The sequence below is a fragment of the Atta cephalotes genome (assembly GCF_000143395.1).
Source record: "Atta cephalotes unplaced genomic scaffold scaffold00035, whole genome shotgun sequence".
In the NCBI taxonomy this organism is placed as follows: domain Eukaryota; kingdom Metazoa; phylum Arthropoda; class Insecta; order Hymenoptera; family Formicidae; genus Atta; species Atta cephalotes.
Window position 1 is genome coordinate 768949 of NW_012130099.1, and position 14830 is coordinate 783778.

General features: G+C 35.0%; 1 protein-coding gene across 1 annotated transcript in view; it reads left to right on the forward strand.

Annotated features, from left to right (window-relative positions):
* LOC105621611 (protein apterous-like) overlaps nt 1-5258 on the forward strand; it is a 47534-nt gene extending 42276 nt beyond the window's left edge. The window contains exons 5-6 of the mRNA XM_012203080.1: nt 343-560; nt 5043-5258. Coding sequence (XP_012058470.1) covers nt 343-560; nt 5043-5258 — 434 coding nt within the window. The remainder of the gene's footprint in view (nt 1-342; nt 561-5042) is intronic.
* Nucleotides 5259-14830: the final 9572 nt, after the last annotated feature.

A 14830-nucleotide genomic window follows, 5' to 3' on the forward strand; every position in this document is an offset into this window, starting at 1 on the left:
ACACACACACACACACACACACACACACACACACACACACACACACACACACACACACACACACACACACACACACACACACACACATATATTTGTTGATATAATTATAGTTACTATTACTAACATTATAATAATAATAGCAATAGTAATAATTATAGTTACCAAACATCAGACTTCGCAGTTTTTAATATCATTGGTGATTAATTTTGTCGAAACATTTTAAAACACTTAAAAAAATAATTGTTATTTGACATGCAATTTATATTTATATAAATTTCTAGATAAAGTCTGATCAATCCAAGTCTGACTGTTTTTGATGAAGATTCTGAATTTATTTTGCAGATCTAAACGCGGATTACATAGACATGCCCTTCGGTAGAGGAGGCCCCGGAACCCCCGGCATGCCCGGCTCCAACAGTAGGACAAAGCGGATGAGAACGAGCTTTAAACATCACCAGTTAAGGACGATGAAAAGCTACTTCGCGATCAATCACAATCCCGATGCGAAGGATCTCAAGCAGCTTTCCCAGAAAACTGGCTTGCCAAAAAGGGTGTTGCAGGTAAATAGAGACTTTTTCGGCTCATGCGATTCGCAATTCCGCGTTTTCTCTTGATACGAGTTAAAACGCGATGTTGAAACTGGAATTTCCTCATTTCGATTTCGTTAGCTCTTAACCGTGTCGCATTTAGCTTCGAAAGTAGTTATCCGCTGATGTAATTGCTACTTTGATCACATCTAATTCTGGATACAAAACATATTGTACTCTTTAATTGTAATCGTTTATTAAGCATAATTAAATATTTATATAAATTTTTACAATTAAATGAAATTTTAAATGTTTGAAATGTTGAGAAATGTTTCTGCGCAATATTTTAAATATATCCTAAAAATATATTGGAGTTTTTTCGGAAAATTCCGAATGATCATGAATTTATCTACTTTAAATTGCATTCAATACACTGCTATTTTTTGTACACTAAAAAAAATGGTCTGGTTGGATTAAATAGTAATTTTAATGGAAAACGGACGAATCAGAATTTTCTAGTTAAATCTACTAGAATTCTGATTGATAATTGGTAAAAATAAGAATTCTAGTAGATTTTACCAGAAATATTGTATCAGAATTTCGGTTATCTTAACTAAAATTCTAATAAATTTAACTAGAAAATTCTGATTCTATTTTCCATCAGAAATTTTTTTCGGTGTAAAATTGGATAAAATTCACTAGGTTTAACTTACTAGACCTTGTGTATATAAATTACCATGAAAAAAATAACGAGATGAGAGTGCGAAAGAAAAATCGAAAGATGGATAACCGGTGGTTCTCGCTCGGCCCCTTTGCCTTTCTTACATTTCAGGAGGGTGCGCCCTATAAAAATATTCACGTACGCGAGTCACGCGTAGACACACGCGCTTCTCCCAATTAGTGCAGCGCGTACGGCATGGCTGCGAAGTTAAAAGAACCGCGCGGAACGAAGCGATATTTCCGTCGACGAGAGGCTTGCGGCCTTTCTCCGTAATTACGAGCCGGCGTCAATCCGGAGACAGTCAAAACCCCCGGCGGACAGCTAAGCTACGCCGTAACGTCGAATCCGCGCCGGCTCGTTCTCGTTAACCCACTACCGTTAAATTATTAGGTTGTTACAAAAGTTTCGCGCGCGTTCCTTTGTAAAACGTGCCATAGACGCGCGGATGAAAAGGGAGAACGATCGTGCGCGGGAGATACTGACGATTTAAAGGTAAATGAGGCGAGGCGAAACGCAGTGATATGGAAACGAGGAACTTTGGTCAGGCGAGATTCTTTTCTGTTCTTGGCTTTTTATAAATATACGTTTAATTTCAATGCTTGTTAAATTTTAGTTGTAAAGATCAAATGCAGGACTGTAAAAACTTAGAGACTTAAAGTTATGCAATTAAGAACTCCGAAATACAGAGAGAGAAGTTTGAATATTCTTTGAAATTCTAAAGCTTTAAATTCTTAAAGTCTCATAACAAGATTCCAATGGGATTATAGAAAGATTTCATATTCGTAATTTTCAGCCATTGGAGATCAAATACGTAGAGTACAAAGTTTATAAAAAGAGAAAAAAACTTAATATATTATACCATTACTTAAATACGAAAAATAGTTCTGATACCTGTCAAGTTTTAATTATATTAATTTTATTTATATTTTTATTAAATATAATTTAATTATATTTATTTCTAATTATATAATATTATAAATACATATTTAATAAAATTCAAAAGTTTCTGACTTGAGGATGTAAAAAGGTGATAAAATAAAATAATTATTTTATTCATTATTTTATTTTTTAAATGCTTTTATTTAATATTTTTAATTTATTTTTTAATTATCCTGTACTGTTAATCCATTATAAGAATACATAATTCAGGTTATTTTGAAGTAGTACAGAAAAATTTATTCCAAAAAAATTACTAAAATAAAATTATTGAAATAAGAAATATTGAAATACATAGTGTGACAAATAATTTTTAAGACTGGCGCCATATCTCAGCAATTAGTAGCATCATTTGTTGAACATAGCATCATTAGAAAGATATATAATATTTTCTTCTTTCAAACGCACCCAAGTTGCAAATCGGATAATAAATGACAAAGTTATGACAGTTCTTCCTAAACAAATTTTAAATCTTTCTAAACAAATTTTAATTCAATGTTGAAATTTTATTATGGAACAAAGAGCGTTCATTAAATACAACGTAAAACTTGGTAAAACTTGATAAAAATGCATCAGAAACATTCCGATTGATGCAGCAAGTGTATGGTTAAACGCTTGTTTAAGCCGATCAAACCTTTTCCGGTGGCATAAACAATTTTTGGATGGTAAAGAGTCGCTCATTACATTCGCTCATTACATTCGTTCAATGCTCATTACATTCTTTGATAGCAAAGGAATCATCCATAAAGAATTCGCTCCATTAAACAGTTACTGGCAACTATTATCTCGAAGTTTTGAAGCGTTTGATCGCCAGAATCCGTCGTATCCGTCTTGAATATCCAGAAAGTTGATCACTGTTGCACGATAACGCGTCATCTCACAATTCATTCATTGTTCGTTAATTTTTGGCCCGAAATCAAGTCTGTGTACTCAATCATCCGCCATATTCCATCTGATTTAGCTTCGTGCGATTTCTGTTTACTCTTCTTTTTATTCTCAAAATTGAAATTAAAATTGAAAGGATGCTTTTTCGAAGATATTCCGATCTAAATAGCTTCAACACTAGAGGCAAAATGAGCTGGATCATGCATTTAAATCACAGTTGAATTATCGCTGTAACAAGTGTATTGAAGCAAGAGGAGATTATTTTGAATAAATAAAATAATAAGCATAAGAATATTTTGTTAATATAGCGTTTTATAGGCCCAGTCTTAAAAATTATTTGTCGCTCTGTGTATAAAGGATAATTATATATTGAAGAGAATACGGTTTATTTTATCTTCCTTTTTCTATATCCTTGAGTTTGAAATTTTTTAATCTGTATGTAATGATAATTCTTAATACAAATCTCTAAACTATCACTTCTTTAAAGTAAGGCAAAATGTAATTTTAAAAAGCAGAATTTGAAAAAAAATGTTGCCGTTCAAAGATCATCGCCATGTTTTCTCCAATCTTCCACATAACAATCATTCCGGTTATTACATAGCCTCGATTCTGCGCCCATTCGCCGAGCCGAAGGAGAGGGTTGGAGGTGGCCGCTATTGTATTCATAGGGTTCTTGGTCGCCATCTTGCTTGATATTGATCGCAAAACGCGCGAATACTTGCCCGCCGCGTGCGCACAGATACACCGATAGACGCGCGCGCGCGCGAGATCACGCACTCTAAGTGGGACACGCATGAGTAGTCGGACCGCGAGTTCTTTCGTTGGAAGTCCGCGGGGGAGGAGATTGTCTTGAAAATGGCGACGTCGGATCGCATCGTCTTTCATTTATCGCAAATATAGAGGAAGCTTCGCGAAGGCGCGCACGCGTGTCCGTGTGCGAGTCCATGTGAATAGGAAGAGGAATATCTTATCTAACGCGTTTGCGGATGCATAAAGCGTTCATGAATTATTTTCTGCATGATACGAATAACGTTGTTATCTCTCGATTATAATGACGTTGTTTGGATCCGAAAATTTTTAGACAATTGTATAATCTGTTACAATTGATACTAAATGAAGTTTTAAATTGTAGATAAAATCTTTGAACACACCTTCCTTTGTCAATCATCGGAATGTAGTGAAAGTATTTTGTACTTCAAATAGTTATACGTTTTAGAACTTAGATATGTAGTTTTTATAGATTTTTTTTATTAATCCAAGACATCACCGGATGATAAAACATTAACGTGCTTTCAACTTGTCACTTCAAATTGTATAACATAAAAATATTTTAGAACAGATATTAAATTATTTTTCCAATCTTCTTCACGGAATTAAACAAAGTAGCTTAATTGCATTCCTTGTTTAATGAAAATATATTTTATTCAAAATTTCTTTTTTTCTTAATTCTTTGTCTAATTTTATTCTATCTTCGTCAAAAATGTTACTGTCATGAAAGATATTAATAATATCTTTCATCTCATAATCACAGTCGCACTTGGCTATTTATATAGTTTTTTCTGTGCTACGATTTTCTAAGATTATAATGATTCTTAATTGATTGATGGAAAATAACAAAATAGCTTTCTTCATTAAAATTAAAGAATCAAGGATTTTTATTTTCTTTATTATAAAAATTCTCAAAATAATTAATACCTTTAAAAATATCGTGAAAAATAATAATAATATCGTTAAAAATAATGCGTTTTATGTCACATTTCTTGTTTAAAATAATTTTTATAGTTAAAGATTACGAACGCAACATCACTTTATCATTTTCTGAAAATATTTACATTACGTCCGTAATCAATTGTTTAAATTAATCGCGTTTTCTCTCTCTTATAATTCAATTTTGCGAGTTCATATGTAAACTTGAGCGATAACTCAAGCTGTCGTATGTAACGACTGAAACCCTCTGCTCGTCTTGTTCTCAGGTCTGGTTCCAGAACGCGCGAGCAAAATGGCGGCGTATGGTATTGAAGCAGGAGGGCAAGTCCGACAAGTGCGACGGCGGAGTGGACGGCGGTAATCTCGGCGACCTTGAACTCTACGGGAACAGCACCGGAAGTGGCGGGCCGCCGATGAGTCCTCCCTTCATGCTCGGCGGTCCTCACAGTCCTGCGTCTCTAGCATCCCTGGACTGCGCGTGATCCTTGACGTCCGAGTTCATGCTTTCTAGCTAGCGCGTCGCACATCCTCGTCTTGCGACAGGACATCGGTATTGGGACGTGCACTCTTACGGACGTGAGTGAAATCGCTGGCGAGTGCGTGAAAACAATGAATTGTGAATAGTCGGTGAGCGTGTAAAAAGAGGAATAACTTTTCCGCGAACGAAAATTTGCGGGCGGATTAGCGAAGACCACTCGTGGAGCAAGACTCGAGGAGTGCATTTTTTTTTTTAGAGCCGCCGACTTTTTTCTGTCGAATTGCGAGTTCTCTTTCGATGGACGAAACATATGAAAAGTTTATTTCTCGTTATCGTCCCGCGAATCGAAAATGAACTTCTCGAGGCCCTCGCTTCGAATCAAGACGATATATGTAAAATTTAACGCGCTGACGCGTGAATCCGTTTAATTGATAAAATCGTTGTATTTATTGTAGCTCGAATTGCGGCACTCCGCCGCGAAACACTAAAGTTCGTTGAGGGCAATGTAATTAGTGAACGAGATTTATTTATTCGCCTAAGTCTAACTAAAAATCGCAAACATTACCAGTGCTGTGAAAATTCTGCGTTTCGCGAGTTCTCGAATAGTTGTCAATTACTGTCATCTGATAACAAATGAAACTCTCGCGCGATCTTTCATTTACTATACGTTTGAAGGATATTAATTGTTACATTGGTCGACGAAACGATTTATTGAATTATCTGATATTTTTTAACTTCACCGTATGTGTATTTTATCTTTCCTACTTGAGAATCTCATTTTTTAATTCTTTAATCACAATCGATATTCGTCCGAGTCCACACTCGGACATTTCTTTTAAGTAGCATTTCTGTTGCGAAAAATTTTTTATAATAAATGTTTTTCATACAACCTTACATCCCATATAGGGTCTTCAGCAGTCACAATGAAACCATCACTTAGCCATTCTATGACTGTCAACTGATGGCTAAGGTTCTGTCTACCAGTACTGAGTCATTATTGGCAAATAATTCAAATGACGGCTAAAATTCTGTTAGCCATTACTGTTAGCTACTATAGTGCAATGACTAGTTGATAAATGACGGCCAAAGTTTTGTCAATCAGTACTGGGCCATCATTGGCAAATGACTGCTAAAATGACTAGTCTCAAGTTATCGTCCAGTACTTAGTCAGTACTGCGTAATTTGCCATTTACTTGGCCAGTATTTGAACTCAATAAGTAATAGTCCAGCATTGGGCTGATTATAAAACCCTATATGGGATAATTTTAAATCATGTAATCTTATATTCCTCAAATCTTTAAAATGAATAAAAGATATTTAATTATATTTAATTTAGCAAAGATACATTAATTTAAAATACGTAGGACCCGCGAATACAAATTAAGGAAATTTTGAAGCGAATATTAATTAAGATTAATCAATTGACTATTACAGAGAAAGAACGGTTTTGCTGACCAAAAAAATCTAGATACAGATTTGAAAACAACTTTGTTAGACTATCAGAATAATTATGTAAGGCATTAATTGCTAGAATATCGAAACTTGCTACAGTTTGAACTTTCTGATCGAGTAATGATCGAATAATGATCGAGTAATTATTTTCAAATTTGTGTGTGCAACAAAATTTTAGATACTTTAGCAAAACTATTCATTCCGTATGCTGATCTGTCGAAATAATCGAGATTTTTCTCTAAAAACAGATACTTGTACCATCAAAATTGAAATGCACCGAATATTTTTAGAGATTAATTGATACTCCATATCGAATACTCGAGCGAAACGCTGGATTTTGACGAGAGGATAATATTAATTATTTATAAAAGAAAGAACGAGCAGCGAACGCGCGTTATTGTAATTGTACAATATTGCTCAAGATCAGACCGCGACAAATCCATAAAGAAGCTCCATGGTTCGACCTGATTATTACTGTAAATAAAGAACGTTCCTCGCGCGTTTTTTTTAAGGCACCGTTATAGGTTGTAGGGCCCTATTAATTGCATTCGGTAGCGGTCGTACTTCTCTAGGCGAGAAGTAAAAGTAATAGTAAATGAAGATACGCAGGACACTACTGTTATTATTGCTCCTACTACAATATTAGTCCTCCTTGTAACGATGCGGAAGAATTGTCCAACTTTTGCAACATCATTTTTTCATTGAATATATTTTGACAATATACGTCGTGTGTCTGTATGTGTTTGTATTTCCCCCTACGTTACTTCCTCTCCATTTCCCCATCTCAAATAAATTTTTTTAAAGGATTCATTTTTGATTAATGTGCTCTCAAAGTTCCTGCGGTATGGATATTAGTTGAAAAAAATGACTATTTACTAAATAATAAATGGCAGTTTTGCGAGATTTTATCGGAAATATTAATAACGATTAATTAAAAGAGTATTAAGAGATATTATTCCTGCGCGTGACTTTTTTGCACAGAAAAACTTGTATATCGTTTAATGTCGTTTTCCCTTTGGATAAAACTGGACCTGGAAATTGCATATTATTCTTCTATTCGCGAAGTTCACAGAATTAACTCTCGACAACAGAATCTGAAACTTTCCACGAAGGAGACGTAATGGAAAGTCGCGTGATGGCGTGCAAACCAACGATGGTGAACCAGAATTTCACCAACAAAAACGGTGCACACATTGTCCATCCTGTCTTACTAGTTGGTCAACTGGCAGGCATGGATTCACTGACTGGCAATAATGGCGAAATATTCCAACACGCGAAAAAAAGGAAATATATATAAAGTCGTTCTAACACAATATCATGTTTTTAAATTGGTCGAAAAGAAGGATTTAAATTACAAGTCTGCAAGTTCTGTTCACTGCAATTTTAGAATGTGAATCTGTCAATTTTAAAATGTGAATTTGTTTACAATTTCATAGAATATCAGGAAATAAATATAGACATATTAACATTAAACCAAATCGAATTTCAATAGCTTCACGAGTTCCCGCTCGTTATTTACATTTTCCGACTTATTTACGGGCTTTGTTCATTCAAACTGCAGGCGACATGCAGCATTCATCGGATTTTTTCTGGATCACGCCGTGATGTCGACGATTTAATGGTTCGATTATGCGGAGCTATGAAAATGCGATGCGTCTTAAAGCTAAAATTATATCTTCCTTATGGCGAACCGAATTATGCAACTTTGTGTAAATTACACTCGAGCACAAAAAGCGGAATTCTGTATAGCCATAATAGTATTTTTTTCCTCCAGTAAAGGCTGGTAACTAGCATCCGTTATAGGACATCATAAACATCCTACTTGTCGATTTATTATTGCATCTCTCCTTTTTGTTCTACGAAAGAATTGTGACACGAGAAATATGAGTTGAAAGATTTAATATAAAAGAAGCAAGAATCCGAGGCTTCGGTAACAATAAAATAAAAATACAATAAGCACAAGTATATGCTTTTTTAATGATTTTTACAGCGACAAAGGTAGAAATAATGGATAAATTTAATATCAATTACGATATAGAGCTAATTTATGATACATTAAACCTGTAATCAAGAGAGAAAACAAGAGGTCTCGATCAGGCATGTGATTTATTTATTTGCCTCACGCGGAGATTTTACTTGTATAAGTTCGGGCTACGATTTCCTGTCTACTCGTCAGGAGCTGTAAAAAAAAGATTTATATAAATGTTGTTTCACGAACGTCGCCCCGCGTTCTGATTTCTAAGAGAACTCCGTGTTCACACAGGATTGCGACGCGGAGGCAAGCGACGGTGGCTGCGGCGAACAGCTTTCCTTCGGCCATGCAATATGCATCGTGTTGCATTCAGGACGCATAGCGAGCGCGCCGATGCGATTTCAGCGCACGATTATTCGTTGAATTTCTATTCCAAAAAAGGACGACGGCAGATAAAAGGAACAGCACTATGGCATCTGCGGCGACTGAGAGAGACGGACACTCTTCGCAACTAATAATGTAGGTTCCATTACTTTCGAAAAATAAAACTGCTCGTTTATAATTATTTTTGGTTAAATATTGGAGTATACGGAAGAAACCATTTTGTTGAATTGTTTAAAAATTTAACTAGATACCAATTTAAAAGTACCCGTGTGGAAATTTATCCGGGAATTTCATACTTTCATACTGACCCTATATGGGCATTACTGAGGCATCCAAAGTAAAGGTTTATCAAACTCACGCCCATTTATAGGATGTAGTTAGGATAGTTTAACTTAAGTTCCCTAGTCACGACCCGAACAGGGCCTAGTTCTACTTTTTCCCAAAGATAATTATACTTAAGCCTGTCCAGTTGCAATCCATATAAGGCTCAATTTGATCTCAACTTTTCTCTGATAATAATTTAATTTATAGGATATCCTATAACTATGCCTTAAATGCTTGAGTTTGATAAAGCTTTATTTTGGATGCCTCAGTAATACTCATAAGGCCAATATTGAATAAGAAATTTAGAGGAAATAGGCACAATTAGAGAAGCTGTCAGTGTCAAAGCTATATAGTTCTGCTATGTAGTGGCAGAACGGAAGTCTACCAATATGCAGAAGACTAGGCCTCGGTTCGAAAGGAACGTTCTGATATTTTTCTATTTCTTACAATATTAAATACGAAGTACTTGGATAAATTTCCTCACGGATATATCAGCCTTACTTACAGTTATATAAAATGCTCGGGTTAAAATTTTTATACTCTTGGCTCAATTTTTGATTGTCACGCTTTTTTATCTAGGCCCCACATTTTTATCTTGGCCTTCGAATCTGAGTTAAGTTTGATGACCAATGTGGGGACTAGATAAAAAAGCGCGACAATCCAAAATTAGGCCAAGCTTAAATTGGGCCAAAATTGAGCATCCTAACTTGGGCCTCAAGTAATGTAAAGAAAGTTAACTTGGCCCCGATTACAGCCTAGAAAGAATTTCCACACGGGTAATTTTGTTGGACCATCAAAATAATTACTTAAGACGCTTAAATTAATTACAAAACTTTGTAGAGCATTACTGATTATGCTGAGAGACAAATATAGTTATTTTGATAGTTTTACAAAATTTCTTTTAAATTTTTAGATATTCCAGTAAAATTGTTCTTTTTATGTATATATTAAAAATACAGAAATATGAAGTATATGTATACAATATTAAGAATCTTTATTTTAGACCGCATATGTGAAACACAATACTAGAAAAATACCTATTATATGGTCGAAGCTGGATCTTCATTGCTTTTAAATAATTCAATCTTGAATTATTAATATACATTATATATGTACTTGCATGTATATTATATGTAGTCTTTTAGAACTGCGCGCCGAATTGTTTTTCCAGATTATAAACGCAATTAAAACTACTTTAATCACGAGTTTTGACAAGCAATTTAATAATTTGATGCTATCATAAATGTGTATGTAAAGAATTTTAAAGAAAATGTAGACTTCCTCATATTTCTGAAAAAAATGTTCTAATTTGTATTAAAAAACTGGCAAATTATGTATAAATTTCTATAAAATTATTTTGATTCTTCAACAAAATTATTTTTGAGTCTATATATATATATATAAATCTATATATATATTTAACTAAATTTTTAGATGCTTCAGCAAAATTGTTGTTTCCGTGTAGAAATTTTGAGGGAAAAATTATACATACTTTTCATTATTTATTACTCTTTCTTATCATCCATTATTTATTAACTCTTTTATTCATTCATTCGCTTAATTTTTTTTCGTTAAATTTTAATGTCTCTGTAATTAAAGGAATATCTGCAATTTTGTCAAAGAAAATCTAGTATTCGTACATTGTTTTATTGTCGTTGTTTTTCGAAAAGAGCAGCCTTTAGGAAGATTTCCTCCACACGGTGTCTTCTCTGACAGTCTCTTATCCTGCGAAGAATCCACGAGAACACGATTGATGCCAAGAAGGGCCATCCATTGCATTCGACGAAGTAAGTAAATGAGACGTCGATGTTCGACACCGTCGCACTGTCATCGACGATTTTCTGTCCGGGTAGTCCGACATCGATCATCCGTGTTATCGGTATCTCGATCCTGGAACCGGTCAGAAGAGAGAGGACAGTAAACGAGCCTCTCGGCATCGGCCATGGAGATCTAGGAATCCATCGGCCGCCTCCGTCACGCCTCATCGGTTTTCAGAATGAACGATCTTCGAATGTGACTGGAACACGCGCGAGTTTGTTCCCCCATTGATTTTGATAGGAGATCGAAAATAGCTCACGATTCCGGCGCCTGTCTCAATCTCAGACTCGTGCGCCCGTGAAACTGATATTCGGATGAATATCAGATAGATGTTGAGAACCGGAATATTACTTGATAGAATTCTATGAGAAATCTATAAAGATGTTTATATCCACTGAATCTGCAGTGTTAATAAAGAAATAATAATTGATAATAAAATAAATAAATAAAAATATATATAGTAATTATTTTTGCGTATTTTTTTATACATTTTGTTTTCATATCTTTTTGAATTATGCGCTTGGACTGGCGACAATCAAAAAACATGAACATAATCGAATTAATTAAGATTTCATTCAAAATGAATAATTCCGATTGCTAATGCCAACGATATAATTAATTATAATGACTGCAAATAGCGATGTAATAGGGAGTTATGCAAGCAAGAGATAGTGACGAGTTGGCGATAACGAGCCTTCGGGATTGCTTCTTTAGTGCTCCAAAGCGTAGAATTTAGAACCAGCTGCGACAAATCTTTAAAAGCATCATTTATTATTCTTAATTAAACTTCTTGTACACTTTACACTTATTAATATACTTTCAAGAACTTTCCATAATCTAAAATACATTTTGTTCGTCCCAGTTGCATGTCACGTTTAACTTTTCCTATCTGTCTTCTTCCATCTTCATTTCACTTTAGCTTGCTTTAGCTCCCTTATCGCGATGAGAGATTCTGCGAACCGTTCTTTCCGCAACCGAGAAAGTATGAAGAGTGTCGTTAATACGCCCCCGCTACGTGACATTATTTCCTGGTGCCGGTCGTTCTCATTAGACTCCGCTTCCTGATTTTTTAATACCTCGCAACTCTTCCGCCACGCGCGGATACACCTCGCCTCGGCTTCACTTTCAGGCTCGTCATAGCACTCGCAGCCCGTCTGATTATCACGAGTCCTTTCCTGAGTGATGACATCTCGCACGGTCACCCTTTCTTTTTTTAGTACCCCTGTGCTTGAATATCGCGAGAGACTCCAACGTACATCGACACGATGCATTTGTGCGATTTCTTGTGAAGTAGACTCCTCAGAGAGTTTGCAATATGCGCAGAAAACGAGTTCTTACCAAGATTTAAAGCTATCACACACAAAATGACATAAACTGCATAAGCATAGCACAAAACCGCTAGATCAATGATCCGACAAAAAGACGTCATATGATGTGTATAAGATGTTCATTGGCCTAGTGGTCTTATGCTTATGCATAAGACCATTCATGTCATTTTGTGGGTGATACTAACTATCAAAATGAAACACGTGATTGCCTCTGTAAACAAAGGCAAATTTTTCTTTATTAATAAAGAAGTTAAAATGCAAAATTTGTTGCAAGTTTTATTGTAATTTCTTAATTTTCACAATCTTCACTTGAGTTTCGTGTAATAAAATAATACATAAACAAAACATGCACTGAGAGAAATGGTCTGATTGCATTAAATAATAATTCTGATGAAAAATAGACAAATTAGAATTTTCTGATTAAATTTATTAGAATTCTTGTTAAAAAAGTTATAATTTTGATGTAATTATTTCGATAAAAATAAAAATTTTTATAGATTTTACCAGAAATATTGTATCAATCAGAAATATTGTATTAATCAGAAATCCGATTATCTCAACTTGAATTGATTCGATTCACCTCGATCTATTCTACTTATCGAATTACTTAAGAGATCTGATGTTACCTATGAAATCTGATAGATCTTTTTCACGCTTTTCTTGATGGAAGCTCTAATTTTATCCTAAAATATGTAGCGCAATTATTGATTCGAAAGTAAACAACCTGTTGTTAATGAAATACAACATGATGCATTGGCGTCTTACGAAATGGACATTATTCCACACAAGAGATTCACGGATAATCAGTCATTCATCAAATTGTGATTGTTAATCCGACCGTCGGATCTTTCGGGAAAGTCTGATATCTTTGTCCATCCTTCTTTCTGCGGTTCATCTTCCTCGGCTTCTTCTTTTTCATTTCTGGAGAAAGGGAACGAGAGTACTCATGTGCACGAGTTTGTAGATATATTTGCGGGTTCCGTTTTTCTCTGCCACCCACTGGGTGCTGTTGACGTCACGCCCGGATACCATTCGACAAGGGGCGCCGCTCTTCTGAGCCAATAATTCAGACTTCAAGGCGCGGCCGCGAAGATCGCCGTGACGGAGTATCAAAAGCCACGTGCTCACCCGTCGCTTGTTCCCTCGCTCTTTGCCCCTTAGTCAGTCAAAGCGGAGCACAGCGAAGCAAAAGAGAGTCGGAAGAGTAAAGAGAAGCATCAAGGGAGAAAGAGAAAGATGGAAACACGGTGCTATTTATTCATACCCCGTAGCACAGAGCACAGCACGTAGTCCCCTAAATACGTTGGATAAACCTGAATAGGGTGTATCATGAAAGCTATAGTTCAATAATATCTGAGTGTTTAAAATTATCAGAACTTTGATAAATCTGTTAAAACATCGAATGAACTTAGGGCAAGTTCTAAATTTTATTGACTCTGCTGATTTGTTTGGATCTATTTGATCCAAGATGTAATTTATTATTATTTAATTCTTTTTATTGCTTAGAGTTTTTAATCATCTGAAACGACGTGTATAGCAAATTTAAACTAATTTAACAGAATTGAAATGCGATTTTTATATTGGAAAGAAATTGAATCCAGTATCTCCGTAGATAAATTTAAAGTTTTTATAAAAATCAAAATTTAAAAAACATTCCGAGATCTTTAAGACGACCAATTAGAATTTAAAATTCTGAAAGTCTAAATCCTAAAGTTTTTTAATTTTTCGTCAATCTTCATAAATTTATAAGATACTCCTTATATTACATGATTTCGTATATTTATTTTCTAGTCGCAATATAATCCGTATATTTTAACAAACATTGCTACGCTCTAAAAAAATATCGATGTGGATTAACACTCTTAACTGGATTTAACATCATGACATATCTATATATTTATTAACACCAACACAGTGAGAATTATATATATAAACACTGCAATTTTTTACAATGTATAGGAAAATGACATAGTACAACAGGAAAAATTCACAAACATATCTAGCTAAATTGACAGACGCAAATAAAGAGCATTAAGAGCGTGCGGTAACCGCGCCAAGCAACAATGGTGGACGAAGTAAGATGAAGGAGCCATCACTAAAAACCGCAGAGGAAAAAAAAGCAGTTACTCGATTCTAACGGCGAATGGATGGGGTTGCCTTTAGAGGGCCGTGCGTGGAGAATTCTGGAGGAATACGAGATGAGGTGATGTAGAGGTAAGAGAGAGAGAGAGAGAGAGAGAGAGACAGAGAGAGAGAGAGAGAGAGAGAGAGAGAGAGAGAGAGAGAGAGAGAGAGAGA